The sequence below is a fragment of the Malania oleifera genome, chromosome 1 (assembly GCF_029873635.1).
Source record: "Malania oleifera isolate guangnan ecotype guangnan chromosome 1, ASM2987363v1, whole genome shotgun sequence".
NCBI lineage: Eukaryota > Viridiplantae > Streptophyta > Magnoliopsida > Santalales > Ximeniaceae > Malania > Malania oleifera.
This window is the reverse complement of record NC_080417.1, coordinates 43,293,066-43,319,434: the sequence shown is the minus strand read 5'-3', so window position 1 is coordinate 43,319,434 and position 26,369 is coordinate 43,293,066. Positions and strand designations below refer to the sequence as shown.

The 26,369-nt window shown below is 34.9% G+C and overlaps 1 protein-coding gene across 1 annotated transcript in view; it reads left to right on the top strand.

The window, feature by feature from the left end:
* Window positions 1-2,636: 2,636 nt before the first annotated feature.
* Window positions 2,637-26,369, top strand: part of LOC131152769 (transcription initiation factor TFIID subunit 14b) — a 42,081-nt gene continuing 18,348 nt past the window's right edge. The window contains 5 exon segments of the mRNA XM_058104620.1: window positions 2,637-3,035; window positions 8,548-8,636; window positions 8,719-8,940; window positions 9,022-9,209; window positions 9,284-9,405. Coding sequence (XP_057960603.1) covers window positions 2,916-3,035; window positions 8,548-8,636; window positions 8,719-8,940; window positions 9,022-9,209; window positions 9,284-9,405 — 741 coding nt within the window. The 5' untranslated portion in view covers window positions 2,637-2,915.

Below are 26,369 nucleotides of genomic sequence, written 5' to 3'. Positions count from 1 at the left end.
ACTACAGCCTGTATATTAAAAAAAAAAAACTGATAGCCACTGGTAGCCCATGTATTAAAAAACTGCAGCCCACGTATTAAAAACAGCAGCCCATGTGTTAAAAACTGTAGCCCGTATATTAAAAAAAAATTAATAGCCACTGACAGCCCATGTATTAAAAAACTACAGCCCATGTATTAAAAACAGGCAGCCCATGTATTAAAAAACTGCAATTAGTTTTTTTTTTTTATCTATGCCATGTTTCATATTCATCTCAGAGTTCATTTCAAAATACCAATCCATAATATACAACAGATAATTAATTCCCCAATATAAGAATTTTACTAACTTACTTTCATGTAAAATTCTCTAACTTATGCATATATAACATGTGAGTGTTACATTATTAATAAAATTATTCGCACGCAAATCATTCAGCAGCCTTACTTTAATATCACTGTATAGGGGAAAACCGTCAATGATCCACATGTAAGAAAATTTTCAAACCAACAAAAAACTCCATAAATCCAACAAATATCACATATATTTTCAGGAATCATTTATCATATGAATTCTTCAGTTCGACTCTAGAAAATATCATGAATACAAATTTTCACACGAACCCATAATAAGATTGTAAGGGGTTAAAAGAAATGATCTTTATCATGAAAGGAAGATCATGATAATTTCAAACTTGGCTCTGATACCACGTATAAGAAAATTTTCATAAATATATTGCAGTCAAGGATCTTCAATTATTATGAACTTCGCATCAATTACTTTATGCGGAAAATAAATAAATCATAAATTGTAAACTTTACATATCGAAACCGGCTATATCGAACCTATTCAAAAGAACACTTGGAGAATCCGAAGAAATCGTTTCTCCCACTTCTCCTTTTTCTCTTTCCTTCCTTCACCAGATCTATGGGATCTCCTGATGATTAGAGAAGTAGAGGCAGAGAGAGGACAATTCCTTTATTCCTATCTTTTCTTTACCGCTAATACCACCATGTAGTTAACCCCTTAGAGTTTAACTTGATGTACAACATGCCCTTATAGCTACACCCATAATAGTAGCTAATATATATTTTATATATATATAGATATTATATACATACATATATTTATAATATTTATGTATAGGAATCTCTTCAAACTTCCACCATTAATTTCTCATATTAAATAAGCTAACATTTTAGTTAATCCATACAACCATTAATTCATATCCTTATCATATGAGACACATTCCCTATATGTGGGATCCACATCATTCATGTGTGACATATCCTTTGGGATATAAATCTTACATGATTTTCAAGTGATCACCAACACATGTTGGCAACTATATGGGCTACTTAGCTCGATGTCAACACGCATACTCACATAAGTGTGGTTTTGCCCCTATCTCCCTCTCTCTCTCTCTCTCACACACATGCGCACACACACACACACACACGCACACACACACCATTGACTTGAAAATATTGAAAGGAATGAATAACAAAGCATGACTATCATATTTGGTGGTGAATCTAATGCTATTGATTAGTGCGAGCAATGGGCATATACATTGCACTTGTTCCATGACTTTCATTATTTATATATATATATATATATATATATATATATTTGTAAATGTGCAAAAATTAAGGAGCATGAGCAACTATTGGTAATTCTAGATGATTATATTTTATATTTATTAAATTGCCAATAAATGAAATATTTTTTTTATAAACATAAATTTATATTTCATGAGTACGCTGAAAATTACTTTCCTTTTCTAATTAATAGAAAGTATAATGTATCTTAATTTTTTTTTGAGCTCTACTTATATCCTCATGGGTGCGCTAAAACAGAGAATTTTTAATTAAATATTTGAGTGGGGGTTCTATCCTACACATGCCATAATGTGGACTTGCCCACAATCATATCATCCTTTGCAATGTTTGATAAAAAAGCAAGATAGAGGATATTGCTCATTAATCTTATTTAAAAAAAAATATATGTTTAAAAAATCAATAAAATCACAAGAAACAACTTTTTTTTTTTTGGGAGTGAAATCTTTAAAAAATTATATTTTCAAACACAATTTTATAGAAATTAAATAAAACTACAAATATTTTCTTTGCATTCAAATATTGATTGAATATTATTGATTACAAATAAATGATAAAGAAATATTGATCATGAATAATATATATAGTCCCCACGCGCATGGTGTAGTGGAAAGACATCACACGTAAGAAGGAGTATTGAGGGTTCAATTTCAGGTAGATACACTCATGGACCTAGCGGTACTTGTAGATGGTGATAATTTATTTTGTAAGTCAGTGGAGATCGTAAAATGGTGAGAGTTCGCTCTGTGAGCGAGCGGGAACCGTGGATGGTGAGAGTTCTTTGTGAGCTAGCGGCGACTGTGAATGGTAATGGAGATGTCTCCCGGAGGTCCGATTGACCGAACGTCCAACTGATGCACGGAAGTCGTGTTAGCATTCTGAACTTTACTTGATACCTAAGGGGAAGATGCTGATCCGTATGTTTGGTGCCGCACAAAAGGGTCTGAAGGGCTTGTTGGTGATTGAAGTTCTTATGTAATAAAAAAAGAAAAAGAAAAAAGAATTATATATATATATATATATGCAAGTTTTAAGAACATCTTGGTTGATAAAAAGTAGGAATTCAAACAAAACCAAAATCTTTACATACAAGTCACACAAAGAAACCATACGTCGACCAATAGATATCGAATATCGACAAACAACATTGGAAAATTTTTGACTACGTCGAGCATGGAAATATTATATTTTGGGGAAGCCGCCAATCGTCATCTCCGTTCCAATTTTGCTGGACAATCTGAGCTCTGAAGTTGTTCTTGCTCCGAGCCAGCCTCTGACGTTGCTGGTCTCTACTTCCGAGCACGGACAACTGCTTCAATGTCCACCACGCCGTCTGCAAGAAAACAAGCGGCCGTCGGTCAATCGGACGGCCGTGGATCCGCCCCAAAGCCCCAGCGCATCAGAATCGGAAAATCGAGTGACGATGGCGAGAAGAAGGTGCCGTTACTATTATTATTATTATTAAGAGCACATTTGTCTACTTCTTCAAAACCCTAGAACTATGCGTATCTGCCCATATATATATATATATATATATATATATATATATATATATATTATAGTGCAATTTTTTTTTTACATGAGTTTCTATAGATTTGAAACAAGAAACTGAAAGATGGTGATATCTACATTTTAATGGTTGGTAGAATACTCTTATTCTTGGAGTTTAATGCATTTTGGTCCCTGAATTTTTTAAAATTTTCTAATTCAGTCACTGTAATTCCCCCCACCCCCTTAATTTAATAACTTCGCAGTTTAAATCTTTGCAATTCAGTGCAAACTTGGTATAATTAATGGACTGACATTACAATGACTAAAATTACAACAATTTGTAAATGTGCGTCACTGATACAACAACAACAAACCAAGCCTTAATCTCACTAAGAGGTGGGGTTGGTCACATAAACCATTTTCTGCCCATTTAAACGATTATGAAAATTAATTCTTCTGAGAATTTAAGAGCTATTAAATCCTTTCTCATTATCTCATTCCAAGTTATTTTAGGTCGACACCTACCTCTTCTATTCTCACTATATTAACTAGCTCACTCCTCCTCAAGTGTGTACTATTTGACCTATGTTGCAAATGCTTAAACTAGTTGAGGCACCCCTCCCTTATCTTATCTTATATAGTTGCTATGCCTAACTTATTGCGAATATGTTTATTGCCTAATTTATATTTTATGTTACACCACTTATCCACCTTAGCATTCTCATTTCGGACAATGTTATATTTTGGATATGTTTCCTAGTTGCCCAACATATAGCATAGTTGGTTTTATAACCATCCAAGCTTGCCTTTTAATTTTAAGGGTATTTTATGATCACACAACACACTGAAGCACTTCGCTATTTTACTTACCCTACTTTAAATCTATGTATAACATTTCTTCGATGTCTCAATTAGCTTGCATAATAGATCAAAGATATCTAAATCTAGTAGTGCTATTAATTTATTGTCTATCAAGTTTAATATTTTTTCCACTCCTAGGCCATGACTTATATTATATTTCGTACATTTTATCTTATTTTTGCTTATCGTAAAACTTCTAAATTCTAAAGTTTCTCTCCATAATTCTAAGTTAGATTTTACTCTATCCTAGTTTTATCAATTAAGACAATATCATCTATCAACAACATATGCCATGGAACTTGAGTTTGGAAAAATCCTAGTAGTTCACTCATGACTAATGCAAAATGATAAGGGCTTAAAATAGATCTTTTATGTGCAGCTTTTGCCTAGACTCTCCTCCTATAGTCCTAATGCTAGTCAATGCTTTATTGTATGTATCCTAAATGACATAAGTATGCCTACTACATACTCCCTTTTTCTCTAAACCTACCAAAAAGCTTCTTTAGGTACCTCATTATAGGCTTTCAATAAAAACCATATAAAATCCCTCTTCTTTTTCCTAAAATTTTCCATTAATTTTTTTTTAATAGTTATACAGCTTCTATAGTCTATCTCTTAGGCATAAAATCAAATTGATTTTCTAAGACCGTCATTTATAACCTCAGTCTTTGTTCAATTACCATTTCCTATAGTTTCATTGTATGATTCATTAGTTTAATTCCATGATAGTTATTACAATTTTGAATATCGCCGCCTTTGTTTTTGTATATAGGTATTAAAGTGCTTTTCATGGTTCTAAATCGCGGTAGTGTGTATCGTAACGTAATAGTAATAGGTGTAACGGGAAGTGAGAGTAGCGGATGTTACATAATAGGAAGTAGGGTGTACAATCGTGAATTTTTTTTTCTAGCGCACACAACCTTGTGCATATTAGTGTATTTGCATGTTTTAAGCTTTTAACCCTTCTTAGAAGGAGTTCTAGTGTATTTTGGATCCTTTAGTTCAACTAAGTTGTTTGGTTAGGGCAAGAAATTTATATTTGTTTGAAGCCACCATTGACAATTAAATAATATGTGTGTCTATTTATAGTGTCTCATTGTTCTTATGCATGATAAATTCTTATGTGTGAATAAATTAATTAATAAAACAAAATACTTTATACACTCCATTAATATATTAGACACATAAGACATACTAATAATACAAATATACAATAACTAGAAAAGAAGGTTGAAGTTGAAAAATATAGAAGATAAATATCAAATTGCTAATATTATAAAAATAAAAGACTTTCCTAAAAGGTTAGTATTTTCAAATTGTTAATTAATGCAAAACTTGTGAGTATTTAAAAAAATAGTAAATTTTGTATCATTATCATCCTCATTATAATCTTTTCCCCCCGTTATGACATAGTGTATTAAGAGTGAATTATGAAAGTGGGAAAAACAAAAGTGAGAAGAAAAAGTAAAAAATAAAATAGTTTTTTGTGGGCGTAATAGTTCTGTAGCGGTTATGTAATGGCTATAGCAGCCTTTACATAATGGTTGCAGTCCGTAATGACCGCTACGGCCATGATTTTTCTTCTCGATGATTTCATGGTCTGTAATGTTATCCGGCACCCAAAAAACTGTTACATAACAGCGTTGCGTAATGATCGCGGTCGTTATTTAAAACCATGGTGCTTTTCCTCCATTTGTTTGGCATTTTACTAGTTTTTATAATTGTGATAAATAATTTAGTTAACCGTATAATGCCATTGTCACCTAGGGATTTCCAAACTTCAATTGTAATGTCATCTTTTCCTATAGATTTTCTATTTTTCACCTTTTCTAATGCAAACTTAACTTTATTAACTCTAATTTTGTGAATAAATCTCAAATTTTTAGCTTTTTCCTCATTTTTCAAATTTAAGTCTAAGCCTTCTCCTTGGTTTTAATTAAATAGTTTATTAAAGTAACTTCAACATCTTTCTTTATGTCACACTATCATCCTCATTTTAAAAAAATACATTTTACCTTCCCTTAAGTCCCTGCTTCTTCTACTAGGTTTAAATTTCTCTTCCCCCTTTTTATATCTAATCTAGCATATTAATTATGCTCTATGTTTAGCTTCACTAACGGCCTTTTTTGCAACTTTTCGTGCCTCTTTATACTTTTCTAAATTTTCCATGTTTCTATATTTTGGTCATGTTTTATACCAAATTATTTTTGTCTTTGAGGCTTTTTGGACTTCTTGATCCCACCACCAACTTTCTTTACTAGCTGAGAATCTTCCTTTAGATTCACATAAAATCTCTTTTGCTATCATTTTAATAGAGTTAACTATCCTACTCTAGAGTGTTTGCGTCTACACTATCCCCTATTGTCCAATCACCCTCTTTGATAATTTTATCTTTAAATTTTATTAAACTTCCTCCCTTAAGGTTCTACTACCTAGTTCTCTTGATTTATGTTATCCTTTCTCTTCCATTTTTGAATACATATATCTAACACTAGATCTCTACGTTGTGTAGTTAAACTTTCAGCTAGTCTAACTTTATAATCCTTAATTGATACATGATCTATCCTCCTAGTTAAAAAAAAATCTATTTTGTCCACTTTTGAAGATTATTAAGTGTTATTCTTTCTTCTTAAAGCATGTATTCATTATAATAAGATCATATGATGTGACAAAGTCTAAGATCAACCACTAGACTCCTTTTTATCTCCATATCCTTGCCTTCTATGTATCCTCTCATAACCTTTATTGCCCTTTGCAATCATAGTAGGCAAAAGCGCATTTGAGGCGCAAGGTGCATATGGGGTGATGGGGCTAGCGCCTCACCAGGGCTGAGGCGAGGTGACCTTCAAGAGGCACAGTAAGGCTCAAGTCGTAGTGAGTTGCACCTCGCTATATATGACCTTTAAGAGAGAAAACATTTACGTACGAGCCAGAGCCAGCAAAAGAGACCCTAGCCCTAGTGCAAGAGAGGCTTCGACTCGAACCAGCATGAGAAACCTTCACGTTTAAGCCTTTGAACCAGCTTGGCAGACCTTCGTCTTCGAGTCTTTGAGTCTTCGAGTTTTCGAGCCTTCGCTAGAGCTCTTCGTCTTTGAGGATCGAGCCTTCGAACTAGCACAACCTTTGTCTTTTGAGTCTTCGAGCCTTCCGCCAGCAAGAGTGCCTTCACCAAAGCCTTCGAACAAGTGAGAGGCTTCAAACCAGTAAGTCATCAACCAATCTTTGTGAGTCATTAGGCTGCTTCAAGTAGGTAAGTCTTATTCTTTGTCTTCTTCTTCTTCGAAACTAAGTCTTGAGTGATTGATGCTTTTGGGCCTCGGGCTTGGAAGTTCATTTCCTTTGTAATTTGAAGCTTGAACTCTTGCATGCTTAATTACTTATGTTGAAGTATGTTTGTTCCGCTTGGAACTGGGCACTTAGTATTCCTAATTTTTATGCATTTATGTTTTGTTATTGAGTATTTTGGCTTTTTAAATTCTAATAGTACTATTGATGTGTTCATATATCAATTACCCATAAAATAGACATTGTACACAATTTTAATAATTGTGCGCTTCACCTTCGTGAGGCGCATGCCTTTGCCTCATGCCTTGGCTTGAAGTACCCTTCGTGCCTCAGTATGCTTTGCGCCTTTGACTACTATGTTTGCAATGTATCCTTTCAAATAGCTATTATGAATATTATCTTAGTCCCTGATATCCCTTTTATAATACTATAAATATTTTTCAAAATTTCATTTTAAGGTTTTTTGCTATGCCTAATCGAGGAGCATAAGCACTAATGACATACCTAATACTATCTTGATTTTTATGATTCCATCCCCTACCCTTTTAACATCCACAACACTATCTTTTATGTCTTTGTATACAATGACTCCTAGGTCCTAGCCATTCTTATGTTTTTTTTTTCTTGTGTACCGAAGTTTAAAATTCTTGATTTTTTAATTCCTCTTTCTCCCCTACATATTTATTTTCTTGAAGGTAGAATGCGCTAATTTTTCTTCTAATCATTGTGTTAACTATCTCCATATTTTTACTCATAATTGTCCCTATATTCTATGTTGCTAATCTAACCCTAGTCTCCTAAACTAATTTCCTTACCTGCCCATGTCCAGAATGCCGCAGGAACCCTTGCACACTGTACTTGGGCGCTGACAGCACCTTGCTTCAGGGCGATGACCTAGTTCCCCCTCATGCATTTCTTGCTACAGCTAGGTGGTATGAGTGCAATGCGTCGCTTGTTGGAGATGCCCCAATGCATAATCATTAAGGGTCCATTTCATAGAGACATGAAAAGTTTTATGTTGCTAGCTTAAACGTTACCCTCCTCCTTTACCCGGGCTTGGGACTATCTCTGTATGAAAAGATTTAGGACATTGAGTGCATCCCAAGTGGTGTTATAGGACTGGTAACATTGCAAAAAAATTTACAGTGACCAAGATGCAAAATTTTGAAAAATTTTGTGATCAAAAGTGCATTTAACTTCTTATTCTTCAGTTGTAAAATGCTTGGACCATCAAAGTCATTTGAAAACAGAGGTTAATTGATTCTACTTATTTTTTTCTTGTTTTAATGTCAAGGTTCATGGGTTTATGTAGATTTTGAGCAGGAGACTCAAAGATGTTGAACTTTGTGTCCCAATTGTCTATGGAACAGTCTCATTTTGGCTGGGTAGAAAGGCCAGCGAGTAAGTGTTTTGGTTTTGATGGGTTTGTTTCTTCAAGCCTTTGAGAATTTTCTTAAAATGATTCTCCTTTTCTATTGCATAGATCTCAGTCACATAAGTGGACTGTCTATGTTCGTGGGGCAACAAATGAGGATTTGGGTGTGGTGGTCAAGCAAGTTGCATTTCAATTGCATTCCAGTTTCAATAACCCAACAAGAGTGGTTGAATCACCCCCATTTGAGTTGTCAGAATGTGGTTGGGGAGAATTTGAAATTGCCATCACCCTTCATTTCCACAGTGATGTCTGTGATAGGCAGTTGGATTTGTGAGTTCTTTACATTATCATATGCTGCGTTCATAATTGTGCTGGCAGTTAAAATATTAATGCTGTCATAATTATTAATAGGTATCATCATTTGAAGTTGTATTCAGAAGATGAATCTGGTCCCCAGTCAACAAAGAAACCTGTTGTTGTGGAATCTTACAATGAGATTGTTTTCCCGGATCCTTTGGAGAGTTTCTTTGCTCGTGTGCAGAACCATCCAGCCATTATTGCCCCTCAACTGCCTGATGGTCTTAACTTGCCATCACCCGGTAACTTCTTGTCTTAAGAACCATTGTTATTTACAGTTCATTTGGGGTTAAATTGGATGCTTGGATTTCTGCAGTACCAATTGAAAATGTGAAAGAAAAGAAGAGAGGTGATACCAAAGATCACCCATTGAGTCAGTGGTTTTTGAATTTTTCAGAGGCAGATGAGTTATTAAGACTTGCAACAGCTCGTCAGCAGGTTAGAATTTGATTTCCACTAATTAATTATTTTGAAACATCCTGAATAGTTTTTTGCATTATTTTTGTAGAAGTTTGCTGTATTCTTATTTTAAAATATTTTTAAAAAAATGATATAATCTGCTGGATATCCTGTGCTTTGAAAACAAATAATGGGTATGTTGTATGTTCTATTAAACTATGGCATTAAAAAGTTCAATCTAAACAAACACTTCAACCATGTGGCAACACTGGCAAGCCATTTCTTCTCTTGGAATTTGGGGACCCCCGCCCCCAAAAAGGTTTAAATCAATATTAGCATCAGCTTTATAAATTATTCTTGCACCCATTGTGGTCTGCCCCTTCCCCAGACCCCGCATACGTGGGAGCTTTGTGCACTGGGCTGCCCTTTTTTTATTTTTATTTTTTTACACTAAGCTTTTTATGGTGTCATATACTTTCTCAAATTATATGGCATTGTGATGGAGGACCACCAACATTATTTAGGAAGCATATTCAGCATGCATATTTTAGGCATAGATTTATTATATTATGAATTTTGGATGCATGACGTGGAGCTTGTTATTTCTTCTTTTATTATCTTTGTTGGTGATGCTTTCACTTGGGTTTTCATTTTTGTAGAAATTTTAATGATAGGGAGGGTAAGGGAGCTCTTTTCTCTACTTTCATCATGGGGGATTGTTGTCCACTCGGCGCTCGTCCTTTTAATAGGAGGGATGTTTGGGTTTGGGTTATGGATTGCTCTGTAATTTTTTCCTGTAAATCTTTCTTCGACCATTTGACGGGTTCTAATATTTCTTTCCACTTTATCCTTCCATTTGGAAGGCCAAAGTTCCCTTTAAGATTAAGACATTGATTTGGTTGATGGTTCTTCAATAAGTTAACTGTTGACACCAGCAATCTTGTTAAAATGTATGAGGCCTTCTAAGGCATTGTCCCTGGATGTTTGTGTTTTATGCTTTACAATGGAAAGGGGTTGAGTTTGTCTTTGCTTTGGGACAGTATACGATGTTTGGCTTCTCTTTGGGCTTTTGCAGCAGGGTGTTTCAAGAGAACTTATTTGTCAGATCTCCAGATTGGCAAGCTTTAATTGACTCAGGTCTTTTTTTATTTTTTATTTTTTACAAAGAGTGTGCTATATTGAAAATATTTTTGAAAAATAAATTGTTGTAGCTCTTTTGTTTCTTAAAGGGTTCAAAACCAACCTGCACCTTTTTAAGCCACATCTTTGTTTACCAAGAAAAGCATTCAAATTTTCTCTACCATTAGTGAATTTTACCAAAGTATGGGTCAAATCAACAGCTTAGCTTTTTAAATTGTTTCTTTCTTTTTCAAGTACGTTGGATCGGTTTTGAAAATCATATTTTCTTTTTCTTAAATAATTTTCTTGAATTCAAAATTCTTTTTGATTCTAAGTTTTCAAATTGTTATTTTTCTTTTTCCAAAATCATGATCTTTATTTACCTTTTAAATATCAAAATTGTGTTTGGAAGTAAGGATTTTGGCTTGGATTTGGATTTGTGTGGATTTGGATGAAATTCAATATAATTTTGTATTACATTTTATCTAAATCCATTCAAATCCAAATCTAAGATCCAAACTCCAAGCTCCCAAATATGGAGTTAGTATAGTTCCTCTAAAGCATCTTGATGTTCATGAAATAAAAAAGGAAGGTGGTAGTCTTTTATCTTAGGCTCTTCCTCAAGCTGTGACATTTGCAGAGATTTATAGAAGTCAATTCTTATTCTTACGAAGCAAATAGCATTTCCTATTGATTTGTCCCCTGGACTGGACCTATTCAGATGTCGGAGCTCTATTAGTAAATTATGACTACTGCGAAGTTTACTGCTACTGCTAGAGAAAGGAAATCATCCAGTTCAACTTCAGGGTCTCAGCCTTCTCCCATGCTGAGTCACAGGCAGCACCTCAGAAAGCTGAAAGCTTTCCCTTCTTATAATGTTTGCTTTTGTGCTTTCATCGAGCTCCTTCTCCTTGATCCCATTCTGGGCTAAAGCCTATGGTCCTGCATTCCATCCCATGGGACTAGCGATATCTTCTTCATCGAGCCTCAAACCTCTTTAACTCCGGCTATCTTTAGCTCCTCTTCTCCGTGACCTGAGTCCTATCCATCTTCCCACCTAACGAAGGAGTCTACGTCAATAGTTGCAAGCTCCCTCTTCATTCAATCAATCGAGTCCCCTACTCTATAATGTCCTTGCTTTTTTACTTTCATAACTTGTTACATAATCTTTCTTCTTTTGTTTGTTTTTAAAGTGATTTTCTAAAGAATTTTCTTTTAGTAAAGTCTTTCTTTCTTAGTAAATTAGATATGTTGGTGAGCATTTATTTCATTGTCACATCATCTTCTCAGGAGGAGTTGACCTTGGCTGTGAGTGTGATTTCCTCTTTGTCCTTAGTAGATTCTTTGTTTTGGTTCAAGGTAATCTCGTGAGTGACCAACAAACGTATTAGCTCACCTAGAGCTAGCTTGTTAAGATCCTTTGCTTCTATTACTGCAGCCATAATCACTTCCTGTTTTCTTGGGAAGTACTTGAGAATCTTTCTGACAATATCACTGTTAGAGTAACACTTTAAGCTTTCATTTAGTTGATGATATCAATAAACTGAGAACACTCTTTTGAAATTGACTCATCCTCTTTCACGCAAAATAGTTTATAGTCATGCATTAACAAGTTGATTTTGTCTTTTTAATTTGGTTGGTTCCTTCATGCACCTCCTCTAGTTTATCCCATATTTCATTAGCAGAATCACAAGCAGATATTTGATTAAATTCATTAGAATCTAATGCGGAGTACTTGGCATTCATAGCTTTTGCATTCAATTGCATATTCTTGCATCTACACCATTCATTCGTTTAGATTTTACCATATTAGTATGTTCGACAACTTTGACTAGCACATAGGGGCCATTCATAATGATTTTCTTAACATACGCAAATAGATTTTCATTTTGCTTTTTCCATTAAACAGAGCTAGTTTATTGGTTGATTGACAATCGGCAAGACCAGTGCTAAACACAGCTAGTCTATTAGTTGATTGATCCTCGGAAAAAACAGTGCTTACCATGGATGCTCTTTAGAATTACTCTGAAGGGAATGGTCAAGTTTATAAAAAAATTGAGATATTTAAAAAATCAATTAAAATTAACTTGCAGAAGCATAAACAAGTAAATCACATAAATGCATTAATTTTATAGTGGTCAGTCCCCTTGACCTATCTTCACTCTCGAAGCAACTTCATATGTATTTCACCCTATCAAATAGATCTTAAACATGTGCACTTGGTCCAAACATACAGTGGATATACAAGCCATGGTCAGGCTCTCAAAGCCTCAGACAACCATCCACAGATTAAGCAATCAAAAAAGTAATTTCAACAAGAAGATGAAACATAATAAATAATAAAATATACAATTTTTCTCAAGTTGACAAGCGAAAGACTGTCTTCCAAATTTTTTGAGATAGAAAAAGGAGCTATAGGGAAAGTAAAGATGTACTTATGCACTGTTCTCTTCTTATTCTTTTATTAGGAATGTAAACAGGGCGACTTTAGAGTGTGAGGGGCCAGAACCTGAATCCACCTAGCCAAGACTGATCTGCTCCTGTTTACCGCCCTGAATTTGCCTCGGAGCATTATATCTATCTCCATCCCTGCTTCATTAGGGGATCTGCCTCCTGCCGGGGGTTTGAATCCGCCCCACCAACTATAAAGAGAACATGAAAAATTTTGGAATTTTTTTTTTTTCTATGAATTTCTTATTAAAATAGTTAAGTTATTACTTATCTTATTTTTTATATAATTACAGGTAATTTTTTTTTTCATAGAATAATATAAAATAAAGTAAACATAATACTTTTAGAAATTATGAATAATTGAATTAAAATACTATATTTATAGATGCACATACACCCATATATATGCACGCATACACATCGATTCATATATTTATTTGTTTATTTATTTATATTTAGTGTGAGATTTGGTTAAATGTAGTAGTATTTAAGACAGGGAGGATGGGCAGGAAAATGCATTTTCCACTTATTGCCCCATATTAGCCTCAAATCACAAAATTCCTCCCAACTACTGTCTCTAATCTGTTTAGGAGCTACTAGAGGATCAGGACAGGATATCCATAAACCTGAATACTTTTACTTCCCTATCTTTTATTGTATGTGCAAGCTTTAAGAGACAGATAATATCTCTCTTTAGCGCTCTTTAACTAAGGAACAAGAAGGCTTAGAATATTGTAATTAATGTTGTTTTCCCGTTTGTTGTAGTGTTACTTGTACTCACTCTTGCAAGGAGAGTATATAGAACCTTTCTCCAACTTCTGCAATAAGAGTTACCTTTAAATCTCTATCAAAAAGTAAAAAAAAATTGCCCAAATGATTTACATGTTTAATTATTGAATAAAAATACAATCTTTGAAAATTAGTATCATAGTACAACAAAAAACAACAAAAAAACCAAGTCTTAAGTCCCACTAGGTGGGGTCGGCTATATGAATCATTTTCCACCAATTTATGCGATCATGGACCATTTCTTTTTATAGATTCAGGACTATTAAATCTTTACTCATTTTCTCTTTTGAGTCATTTTAGGTCTACCCCTACTCCTTCTACTGCCCCCCACAGTAACTAACTCACTCTTCCTCACTGGCGCACTATGTGGCCTACGTTGCAAGTACCCATACCATTTGAGTCATCCCTCCCTTATCTTCTATAGGAGTTACACCTAACTTACCGCGGCTATGTTCATTCTTTAATTTATTTTTCAGTGTTATTCCACTCATCCATCTAAGCATTCTCATCATGTAAACTTTTACTTTTTGGATTCTATTTCTTCGTCGCCTAACATTCTGATCCATATGGCATAGCTGGTCTTATAGTTGTCCTATAAAACTTCTCTTTTAATTTTAAGGGTAGTCTACGATCACAAAGCACACTTGAAACACTTCTCCATTTTACCTAACCTGCTTTAACTCTATGCATCACATCATCTTTAATTTCTCCTTCAGCTTTCATAATAGATCCAAGGTATCGAAATCTAATTTATTTATTCATCATCAAGTTTAACTTTGTCTTCAATTTTCCTCCTACCATTACTAAAATTACATTTCATATATCTTGTCTTATTTATACTTATCCTAAAGCCTCTAGATTCCAAAACTTTTGTCCATAATTCTAACTTAGCCTCTACTCTGCCCCTAGTTTCATCAATTAATACAATATCATCTGCAAATAACATACACGATAGAACCTCATTTTGAATACTCTTAGTTAGTTGGTCCATCACTAAAGCAAAAAGATAAGTGCTCAAAGCAGATCCTTAATGTACACCTATGGTGATTGGAAATTCTCTAGTTTCTCCATCTGTAATCCTTGCACTAGTCATTATTCCATTGTATATTTCCTTAATGAGATCAGTATACCTACTACATACACCCATTTTTCTAAGACTTACCATAGAACTTTTCTAGGTATCTTATCATATGCTTTCTCTAGGTTAATAAATACCATATGCAAGTTTCTTTTTTTTCCCTGAACTTTTCCATTAACCTTTTTAAAAGATATATAGCTTCTGTGGTAGATCTCCCAGGCATAAAACCAAATTGATTTTTTGAGACCTTCATTTCTAACCTTAATCTTTGTTCAACTACCCTTTCCTATAGTTTTATCGCATGACTCATAAGTTTAATTCCATGATAGTTATTACAATTTTGAATATCTCCTTTATTTTTGTGTATAAGTATTAAAGTGTTTTTCCTCCATTCATATGACATTTTCTTAGTTTTTATATTGTATTAAATAAATTAGTTAACCATATAATTCCGTTATCACCTAAGCATTTCCAAACTTCAATTGTTATCCGGTCCTATAGCTTTCCAAATTTTCATTTTTTTTAGTGCACGCTCAAATTCGTTAGCTCTAATTTGGCGAATAATTCTCATAATTTTAGTTTTTTCTTCATTTGTCAAATCTAAGTTTAAACCTTCTATTTGGTTTTCATTAGACAACTTACTAAAGTAATTTCACCATCTTTCTCTAATGTCTTCGTTCTTAATCAAGACAATGTCATCCTCACTTTTTATACATTTTACATTTCCTAAGTCCTTATTCTTCCTTTCTCTAGCTTCAGCAAGTATAAATATATCTCTTTCCCCTTCTTTTGTATCTAATCTATCATACAAACTATTAAATGATGTGTATTTAGCTTCACTAATGGCTGTTGTTGCATCTTTTCTTGCCTCCTTATACTTTTCAAAGTTATTTATGTTTCTGCATTTTTGCCATGTTTTATACCAAAATCTTTTTTATCTTTACAGCTTTTTGGACATCTTTATTTCATCACCAACTTTCTTTGCTATTCGAGAATCTTCTCTTTGGTTCACCTAAAATCTCTTTTGCTATCTTTTTAATTGAGTTAGCTAATCTACTCCAAAGAGTATTTGTATCTATCCAATCCTCTATAGTCTAATCCCTATCTTTGATCATTAAATCTTTAAATTTTATTATATTTTCTCCCTTAGGTTCCACCACCTAATTCTCTTACACTGGTTTATTTTATCATTTTTCTTTCATTTTTTAATACATATATCTAATACTAAGACTCTATGTTGTGTGGTTAGGCTTTCACTTAGAATAACTTTACAATCCTTGCATGATAAATGATCTACTCTCCTAGTTAAAAAAAAATCCATTTGCATTCTATTTTGTCCACGTTTTAAGGTTATTAAGTGTTTTTCTCTTTACTTAAAGCAAGTATTCATTATACTAAAATCATATGACATAGCGAAGTCTAAGATCATCTCCCCAGACTCATTTTTGTCTCCATATCCATATCCCCTATGTATTCTCTTATAACTTTTATTATCCCTTCCAATGTGTACATTCAAATCTCCTCCTATAAATATTTTCTCAGTCCCTGGTATGCCTTGTATAATACTATCCATATCTTCTCAAAATTGTCTCTTAAGATTTTCTGCTAAGCTGACTTGAGGAGCATAAATACTAATGATATTTATTATCTCTTGGCCTAATACCATCTTGATTTTTATAATTCTATCCCCTACTCTATTTACATCAACAATGCTATTTTTTAAGTTTTTGCCTACAATAATTTTTACTCCATTCTTATGTTTTTCTTTTCCAATGTACCAAAGTTTAAATTCTTATTTATCAATTTCTCTAGCTTTCTCCCCCACCCACTTAGTTTCTTGAAGGCAAATTATATTAATTCTTCTTCTAATCATTGTGTCCACAATTTCCATGCTTTTTTCCCGTAAGTGTCCCTATATGTTTTTGTCTCACCTGGATTGTCTACCAATTTGATTTCTGTTGGACAATTGGTAGATAATAATTGTGATGTTCATTTTTCTCGTGGTTGTTGTCTTGTGCAGGATCAGGTGTCGGGGATGGTGATCGTGAAAGGGGCCTAAAGTGGGACGTTTATTCCCTTTACAATTTTCTATTCCTAATGTTGTTTCTCTTGCTTGTACGGCTACTGCCAATAATAATGAAGTCTAGCATAAGAAATTGGGTCATCCTAATTCTATTGTCTTGGCTCATCTTATGAAACATGGTTTTTTGGGCAATAAAGATTCCTTTTCTTCATCTCCTGTATCTTTTGATTGTGCTACTTGTCGTCTTGGTAAAAGCAAAGCTTTCCCTTTTCCTGCGCATGGTAGTCGTGCTTCTAATTGCTTTGAGATTGTGCATACTGATGTTTGGGGTGTGAGTCCTGTTATTTCTCATGGCCAATATCGTTATTTTGTGACGTTTATTGAGGATTATAGTCAATTCACTTGGATATATTTTCTCTGCTCTAAAGCTAACGTGTTTTCTGTCTTTCAAAAATTTGTTGCGTTTTTACTTTGTTGATTGATTCTTCTGTACAGCCGTACCTTCTAAGTTCTGGGTAGAAGCTTTTTCTATTGCTGTCTATTTGATCAATTGTTTGCCTACTGCCACTCGAAATTATGATTCTCCCTATTTTCGATTATTGGGTATATCTCGTGAGTATCAATCCTTTCATACTTTTGGGTGTGTTTGTTTTGTTCATCTACCACCTGTTGAGCGTCACAAGCTTGTTGCCCAGTCTGTCACGTATGCCTTTATGGGATATAGTCCTGCTTTGAAAGGATTTGTTTGTTATGATGCTCATGCAAACAAATTCCGGATCTCCCGGAATGTATTTTTCTTTGAAAATCAAAATTTCTTTCAGTCTCAGGTTATTTTTGATACACCTATTACTCTTCTTCCTGCTTTTGATGATGTGTCTTCTTCTATTGAGCGATTTAAACCAGGTGTGGTGTATCATTGACATCCTCCTCCTTCCTCAACTCCCCTTCTAGACACTTACCCGTCATCTGATTCTGCGGTTCCTCGACGCTCCACCCGGGTTACACATGCGCCGGATATATATGGTTTTCCTCATTCCTCACTTACTGCCACTCTTGACACTGTTTCTGCTCCTCACTCATATACCTAGGCAGCCACCCAAGCATGTTGGCAGCAGGCCTGAAATTAGGAATAGCTTCCCAAGAGGGGGGGTGAATTGGCTTTTAAAACTTTCTTTAACTTCTTTTAAGAATCCTTAACTTTTTTAGACACTTAACCAATTCTTTAACTTGTTTGTTTAACTTCACCAATCACACAACAACTTAATTAAACAACCAATCAATTAAACACAATCTTCAGACCAAATAGTCAATTTATTTGCCAAGTACAAATCAAACAACAAACAACCAAACCAAGATATAAAGTATTCAGCACTTTGGTAATATAAGATCTTGAGATAGTTTGTTTGTTTATATAAGCCCTGTGATTATGAATTTGTAAGCGCTGTAGTTTATAATTTATACTTAGCTGATATAGTATTTACTTTTTCAATATGTTTTTCAACAACACATTGACACTCTTCTCAATATTCAGAATTCAATTAAACTCTCAGTTAATTTATCCTTGAGCTGTTAACCAAGTAACGTACTCCCGTATGGTTTCCGCAAAATATGGTATAACCAACGTACTCCCTTTTGGTTTCCGCAACCCAAATCAAAATTAAACTTTAGTTTACTTGATTTCTATATTATGTAGTATATATGATTGTCAAATTAAACCAACCACGCAATTTATGAGGTTCGGCTTATACCAAGCCTACGTCCTCGCCTTTGGTAAATCACCAAAGGATTCACTAAACTTGTTCCTTTAACGGGCGGAACAATACCTTTATAACACTCCTTGGTTAAGGCTAGAGCTCGCCTTCTCCAAACGATATTCCCTCGTCCGGTCACTCCTTACATAGGCTAGAGCCCGCCTCTCTAAGCAATGTCCCCTTGCTTAGTCAACGATCTAAACAACCCTTGGAATCGTCAATCTACAAGAACAAATCAAATATTTGTGTACAAATAATTTGCTCCTAAAAGAGCTGATTAGTACAACAATTCAGAACTATATACTTCAAAGTAAATAACAATATGAATATTCAAATTGAAGCTCAAGAAAGTATATCACCAATTTAATTCTTTCAATGAATGAAAGATTTCAGAATTGTAGCACAAACTTGGTGAGTAAAATCAACAAGAACTCAGTAAGCTTCGTGCATGTTGAGAGCAAGAGAGAGCCTTGAGAATTTGAGAGCAATTTGAGAGAAATTTTGAATTTTTGCTGAATTTGAATTCTTGGTTGTATTGATTCAATGATCTTTGAGGCTTATTTATAGACTTTAAAAGGCAATTAACTTGGTCCCCAAGTGTGTTGAAATATCCCCCAAGATTCCATAAATTTTGAGCCATAAATAACCCCATTTAAAAATTTGACCGTTATGAGAAAAATCAGAACAGCCGCGTGGCAGTCGCCTGCCCCAAACCCCAGTCGCCTGCCATGTTTATTTTAAAGGAATAGCAGGGGCAGTAGCTTGGCAGTCGCTTGCCAGAACAAAGCCAGTCGCCTGACACGACCACCCAGGCGCCTGTCTTAGTTCAGGCAGTCTACTGGTTGCACACATGCTGTTGTCTGTTTCGCGCATCCTTCTGTTTTTTGGTCATAACTTTTTCTTTATAACTCCAAATTTGATGATATTGCTATCAAATGAAAGCTAAGAGAAAAGCCTACAACTTTTAAGTTGAACACTTTTTAAAATAAAGAGTATTTGATAGAGACAAATACACCTCAATGCAGATGTAGAAAAATTATCAGCATTTTGAAAATCCTCTTTTTGATGCTTTTCATTCCAAAAATGATTCTAACCTTTTTGAAATAATTTTTGATCTTATAAAAATAATTTCTAAGTATGTTTAAAGGTATCTAGGTCTAATAAATTAACCTAAGATTTTCATGTATCCATATTGAAATTATTTGAAGTACTTACATGAAATTTCCTATAAACTCCTTCAAATTTCAAATTCTTGAATTCCTTGAGGTCTTTATGCTTGCTTCATTATACTTTGAGCTTTCATCAAGTTCTCTTTAATCCTCATACTCTCATGATCTTCAAGCTTTATCTTCAAATCCAGTTTTGAATCCATGCTTCAAGCTTCATATTGAATTCAGTCTTTGAAGTACAAGCTTTCATCAATTCTTTAATGCCCTATCCTTGAGTCCTGAAAATATATCACTTAAACAAAACATGTTAAGTTCTACTTGTTTGTTAGCATCAAAATAGAATATTAAGCCTTGTAAGGCCAACAAGGCCATAAGAAGAAATCCAAGCTCTTCAAGATAATCACACTTGGGATCTTGTGACTTGTCCCTCTGGTGTCAAACCTATTATTTGTAAATGGGTGTACTTAGTCAAGTTTCGGTCTGATGGGTCACTGGACAGATATAAGGCCTGTCTTGTGGCTCTTGGGAGCCGGCAGGAGTATGGTGTTGATTATGAAGAGACCTTTGCACCTGTTGCCAAAATGACTCCTGTGCGGATTATCTTGGCACTTGCTGCGTTGCAGGGGTGGTCTCTTCGGCAGATGGATGTGAAGAATGCTTTTCTACACGGGGATTTGAAGGAAGAAATCTATGTCTCCGCCTCCTGGCATGTTTGCTACACCTTCCTCAGAGGTTTGTCGGCTACGCTGATCCTTGTATGGACTGAAACAGGCTTCATGTGCATGGTTTGATAAATTTCACTCTACCCTGCTTGCTTTTCATTTTACTTAGAGTCAGTTTGATTCCTCTCTTCTTCTTTTTTTTTTCGCGAGACTTTTGGAGGAATTGTATTGCTTCTGGTATATGTTGATGACCTTGTAATTACTGGCTCTGATACTGAGTTAATTAAGCAATTACAATAGCATCTCAAGACCTCTTTTCACATGAAAGATCTTGGTCTCCTGCAGTACTTTCTTGGCCTTGAGGTGTAGCTTACTTTGACTGGTATGTTGTTACACTAGCACAAATGCACGCAGGAAGTAATTTCATTGGCTGGTCTCCAATTAGGTAATTCTGTTCTTACTCCCTTGGAGGTAAATCTTAAGCTTCGTCAAGACGAAGGCGAGTTTCTATCAGATCCATCCTTGTATCGGCAGCTTGTTGGGAGTTTGAACTACTTAACGATTACTCGTCCTGATATTTCTTTTGCTGTGTGGCAAGTTAGTCAATTTATGCAGGCTCCTTGACATCTTCATTTAGCCGCTGTCCGTCGCATTATCCGATATCTGAAGGGCACCTCTACACACGGGTTGTTCTTTCCTAAGAAATCTTCCGTACAGTTGGTCGGGTATAGTGATGCTGATTGGGCCGGATGTGCGGATACTCGTCGCTCTATTACTGGTTGGTGTATGTTCTTAGGCAATGCACTCATTTTTTGGAAGAGTAAGAAGCAAGATAGAGTTTCCAAGTCCTCCACTGAGTCTGAGTATCGTGCCATGTCTTCCGCATGCTCTTGGTGAACTTGGTTTTTCTCAGTTTCATTCCACTCCTCTTCATGCTGATAATACCAGTGCTATTCAGATTGTTGCTGATCTTGTCTTCCATGAGTGTACGGGACATATCGAAGTCGATTGCCGTTCCATATGTGAATCCTTTGACAAATGAGTGATTACTCTTCACATTTCCACTGAATGTCAAACTGCAGACATATTCATTAAAGCTCTTTCTTGGCACCGGCATCAGTCCTTGGTTGACAAATTGATGCTTCTTGATTTACCAGCATCAATTTGAGGGGGGATCTTAACGGAGATAATTCAGGCAATTAGGCTGTAAATAATGCTGAAAATCTGGCAGCATTGAAGTGCTGAAAATCAGGCAATTGGGCTGTAAATAATGCTGAAAATATGGCAGCATTTAAGTGCTGAAAATAAGGCAACAACTATGTAAATCTCTTCTATATAATGAAAGCAAACCTGATGGAAAGGGCATTCAAACCAAAATTAACAGTTCGTAGGGTATTTTGTGAGGTAACAAATTCCCACATTTAATTTGATTAATGTTTAAATGTCTAGGAAATTTATAGACTTGCATGATTCCAAGTTTCTTACTTTCATTAAGAAAAAAAAAAAAAAAAAACACGTGCTCTTTTCATGTGATTTCCTTTATACCATTACTTGCTTTATTTCTTTCTCCATTTTTTTTTTTTTTGGGCTAAACTACTTGGTTGCATTCTTGTTCATACCTAATGTCCCTTGTTTTTTGTAGTGTAGGACTATGTTTAGTGTGCACAAGTTGACACCCAATCATTCGTTATGTCTTAAAAATTTCTGGGCAAGTGCCCTATAGTGGAAGACCTTGATAAGTCATTTAAGCAATCTAATGGATCACCATGTTCGTATGGTTTGCCCAGGGCATTCTTTGCACTTTGGGAGTTCCGTTAGCCTCCAATAGGGCGAGTCAGACTCATTGACCGCCAAGTAGACCTATTCAACCCCTCTAGCTCCAAGTTAGAGTTTACGCTTGCAGAGGTAGTTTTGATGGGACTGATTGTGGAGTATTGGCATAAATTGTAGGCATCTCCCCACCTAGATTTGATTAGAAGGATTTAAGAGGGTTAAGGTTTATGCATGCACTTCTGATGGAAAATTAGATCCTAATACCTTCTTAGATTGGATAGAGGAAATGTAGGATTATTTTGATTGGCACGTCATGAGAAATGAGGAAAATCTATGTTTTGCCAAAATGAAGTAGGTTGGACCAACTATGAAGCATCAAATAGCACTAGTTATATGGATTGATTTGAGGAGCTTATGCTTTGTAGTGGTGTTGTTGAGGATATGTGTCACACAACTGCTAGGTTTGTTGATGGTTTTAAAGAGGAAATTAGGAGAGAGGCATATTCTCCTAAAACCGTTGAGGATGCCTACTAAAAGGCTTTTGCTATTTAGAAGTACTTAAGGACAACTTCCTGCTAGTATGATTTTAAACAGTGGTAGTGAGCCGCTAATGTGCAATAACAGGTGTAGAAGCGGGACTAGCAGATGTTACATAGTGGGAAGCAAGTGTAACAAATGTGGTTCTTTTTTTAAGTGTAAACAATCTTATCTATACTAGTATATTTGCATATTTTAAGCTCTTAACCCATCTTGAAAATATTTAAAGTACTTTGTTTCCTTGAGTTCAACATACTAACATTGTTTAGCGAGGGTAATAATTTTATGTTGGTTTCAATTTTCAAACTTCGACTGGGGAGAAATAATATGTGCAATAATAATAAATTAATGAAGCAAAACACATTAGTTTGTGTGATGATATACTCCATAATTTATTAGGAACATAAAACATGCAATAAATTACAAAATTCTATTATTTGATCAGTTTAAGTAAATCCAATAAATTTAAATCAATAAGTTGTATTGTATAACTTGAGCCGTTGAGCTTTAAAATTAGAATACTGTGGTCATATAATTTATCATTAAAAGAATAAAGTTTTAATTATTTGAACAATAGAAAAACTAGGAAACAAAATAAGAAGAAGGTTGAAGTTGAACAATATAGAAAATACTATCAAATTACTAATATTGTCAAAATAAATAATTCTTTAAGCAAAACATGTTAATGATGCATTGTGAATATTACAAAAAATAGAAAATTATGCATCATTATCATCCTTATTATAATTTTCTCTCCCTCTTTCTCTCTTCGTTTTTTTTTGATAATACTCCCCCTCGCTTCATATGCTTGATCAGGATTGATTTTCAAAAGGGAAAAAGAGAGAAAACAAGAAGCAAAGCATAACAGTAAAGAATAATTTTTGGCAGTAACAATCATGTAATGGTTGTACTGTTGTAGCAGTCCCTTAACGATTGCTACATAATAGTTGTAGTCCCATTGATTTAGCCTTAATCATGTTGGGATCCCAAAAATCCATTGCGCAATGCAATTGCATTATGCAACAGTTGTCAACACTAATTAAAACCTTGTCCGTAGGACTTTTATTTAGGTGAATGAGGCACAGCAGATGAGGACATTCAGAGTCTTGACTTGCTTCACGGTCTAGAGCCTTGCTTCTATAGAGAGTGTTGCTAAGATTGTAGATCAGCATTGGTCCATCACTTGTTCTGGTGCATCTTTTAGTGATCTTCAAGCTAGTATTTCCTAGTTCAATCTCACTATTTTCATGCCAGGGGTCATATAGGTGCTCGATATAATGACCCAGCCTTAGTTTTAGACTTGACCCATGGGCAGTGAGTATCAAACTATTACACCATTTAGGCTATTGAGATGAGGATCAACACATATGTTGGTACTGTGTGATGTGTAGTTTGTTACAAACAAAACCAAAACCAAGCCTTAAGTCCCACTAGGTGGGGTCGGCTATATGAATCCTTTTACGCCAATTTATGCGATGATGAACCATTTCTTTTGATAGATTCAGGGATATTAAATCCTTACTCATTATCTCATCCCAAGTTATTTTAGGTCTACCCCTACCCCTTATATTGCTCCCCATAGTAATTAACTCACTCTTCCTCACTGGTGCACTATGTGGCCTACGTTGCAAGTGTCCTTACCATCTGAGTCGTCCCTCCCTTAATGATGATTGGAAGAGGACCACTATCATCCACACTCTCACTGGATGTGGTGATAGGTTTCATACGTTAGTTATTGATGGGGGGTGGGGGATGGAGGTTGTACTAGTGCTATGTCTAAGTCTGTTTTGGTCAAGTTGAACTTTAAAGCAAAGCTAGTTTTATAGTAGCGTGGGTTAATGGGACCACTTTAATAGTTACAGTGAGGTGTTTAGCGATCATCCCATTGTTACCAGAAAACACTAACACCCTAGAAAACCACGTGTTGTTACCAACGCTCCGAAATTTGGTACATTTTCGTTTGGAAACGCTAATGATCGTGAGTTTTAATTCAATATTTTTCACATAACATATTTATTTATTAATTAATTTGGAGAATTATCACATTGTAAGTCCATCATTATTCATTATTTATCTATTTCACAAAAAAAAAATTTTTTTTCTTCTAGATTAGGAAACACTTCAACATCCTCCCCACCATTACATATTTTTCACCAATATATCTATATAAGTATAACCGTAAAGTTCCACATTTTAGAGCATGTTCCACACCACAATCCTATTCTTGTTCCCATTCTTGTTCCTGTTCCATGAGCTGGAATGTTCAGCATTCTATGTAACATTGGTCCATTAGTCGAGAGACTATAGATATAGTAATATGTTATTTATTGGGCCCATGTTTTGTTAGGGTGTCTTTGGTTATATGGTTTGAATGTAGCCAGTCATGGTAGTGACAACTTGTTTATTTATGTACAACGGAAAGAACATTATTCTTTACTCTGCTAAGTCCATACCTGAGGACTATAGGAGCAAGAAGCCAGCCCCACATTTCTAGGTGGAAGAGGAGTTCATATCTTAAACCATAGAGAATTTTGAAATACAAAGTTTAGAGAGTGAGTTCTTGCTACCTTTTGTAGTCAAGGAGGCCTCATTGGATTTCAACAATTTTTTCTTTTTGCGAGCTATCTCCTGCTATTGTTTATTGAGCAAAGTGTAGCAATATCTTGATAAGGCTAGAGCCATTTGGGTGGCTTGAGTCTAGTACTATTTATGAGATTAGTAGCTTTCACGGCCTAGTAATTTTTTATAGGCACTTTATTAGGAGTTTTGGAGACTATTGTAGCTCCCATCACTAATTGCCTTAAGAAAGGGGAGCTTCATTGGAACCTTTTAGGCTTTAGCTGCTAGATTTCGCATAGAGATTAAGCAGAAGATGATTAAAACACATGAACCAATAACTTTAATAGTATCTTTGAGGTTGCTTGTGATGCCTCTAGGATGCATATAGATGGAGTTTTGCTTCAGTAAGGGGCACCTGATAGCATTTTTTTAGTGAAGAATTTGTAGAGGCTTAGTCGAAGTGCGACAAAGATGATAAAGTCTTAGGCTGTGGCGAGATCCTTCCAATGTTGTAGATATTGTCTTTTACCTCGGGAGTTTGTACCTAAATTGAAATATTGTCTTCTACCTCGAGAGTTTGTACTCTTTTTTGACTACTTGCTTTGCAATATTTGAGAATTCCAAAAACTTGTGCTTAAGCTAGTTAAGTGGAGTTCCTTAACAAGTATACCTTTATTCTTAAACATCACTTTGGTGTGAAGAACAAGGTATTTATTGTACTTAGTCAAATTGTAGTCATTTTCATGTAATGTGTGTCGAGTTCTTTCAATTTGATTGCTTGATGGATTAGTATTCTTGTGTCCTGGCTTTGGGATCATTTTTCAAGAGGTGAGTGAGGTAACCATACAAGTTTGTAGACTTTCTCAATCATGAGGGTTTCGTGTTCAGAGTCTCTAGGTTATGCATTTCTTGCACTTCTTTTTAGGACTTCCTAGTTTGGGAATCACATGTTGGTAGGTTCGATTGTCGTTTAGGTAAGGGTAAGATATTTGTCTTAGTCAAGAATAGTTTTATAGCCTTTCTTTGAAGAGGTATGTAACAAGGATAGTCTCCCAATGTCATATTTGTTAGTTGGCTAAATATAGGGGACAA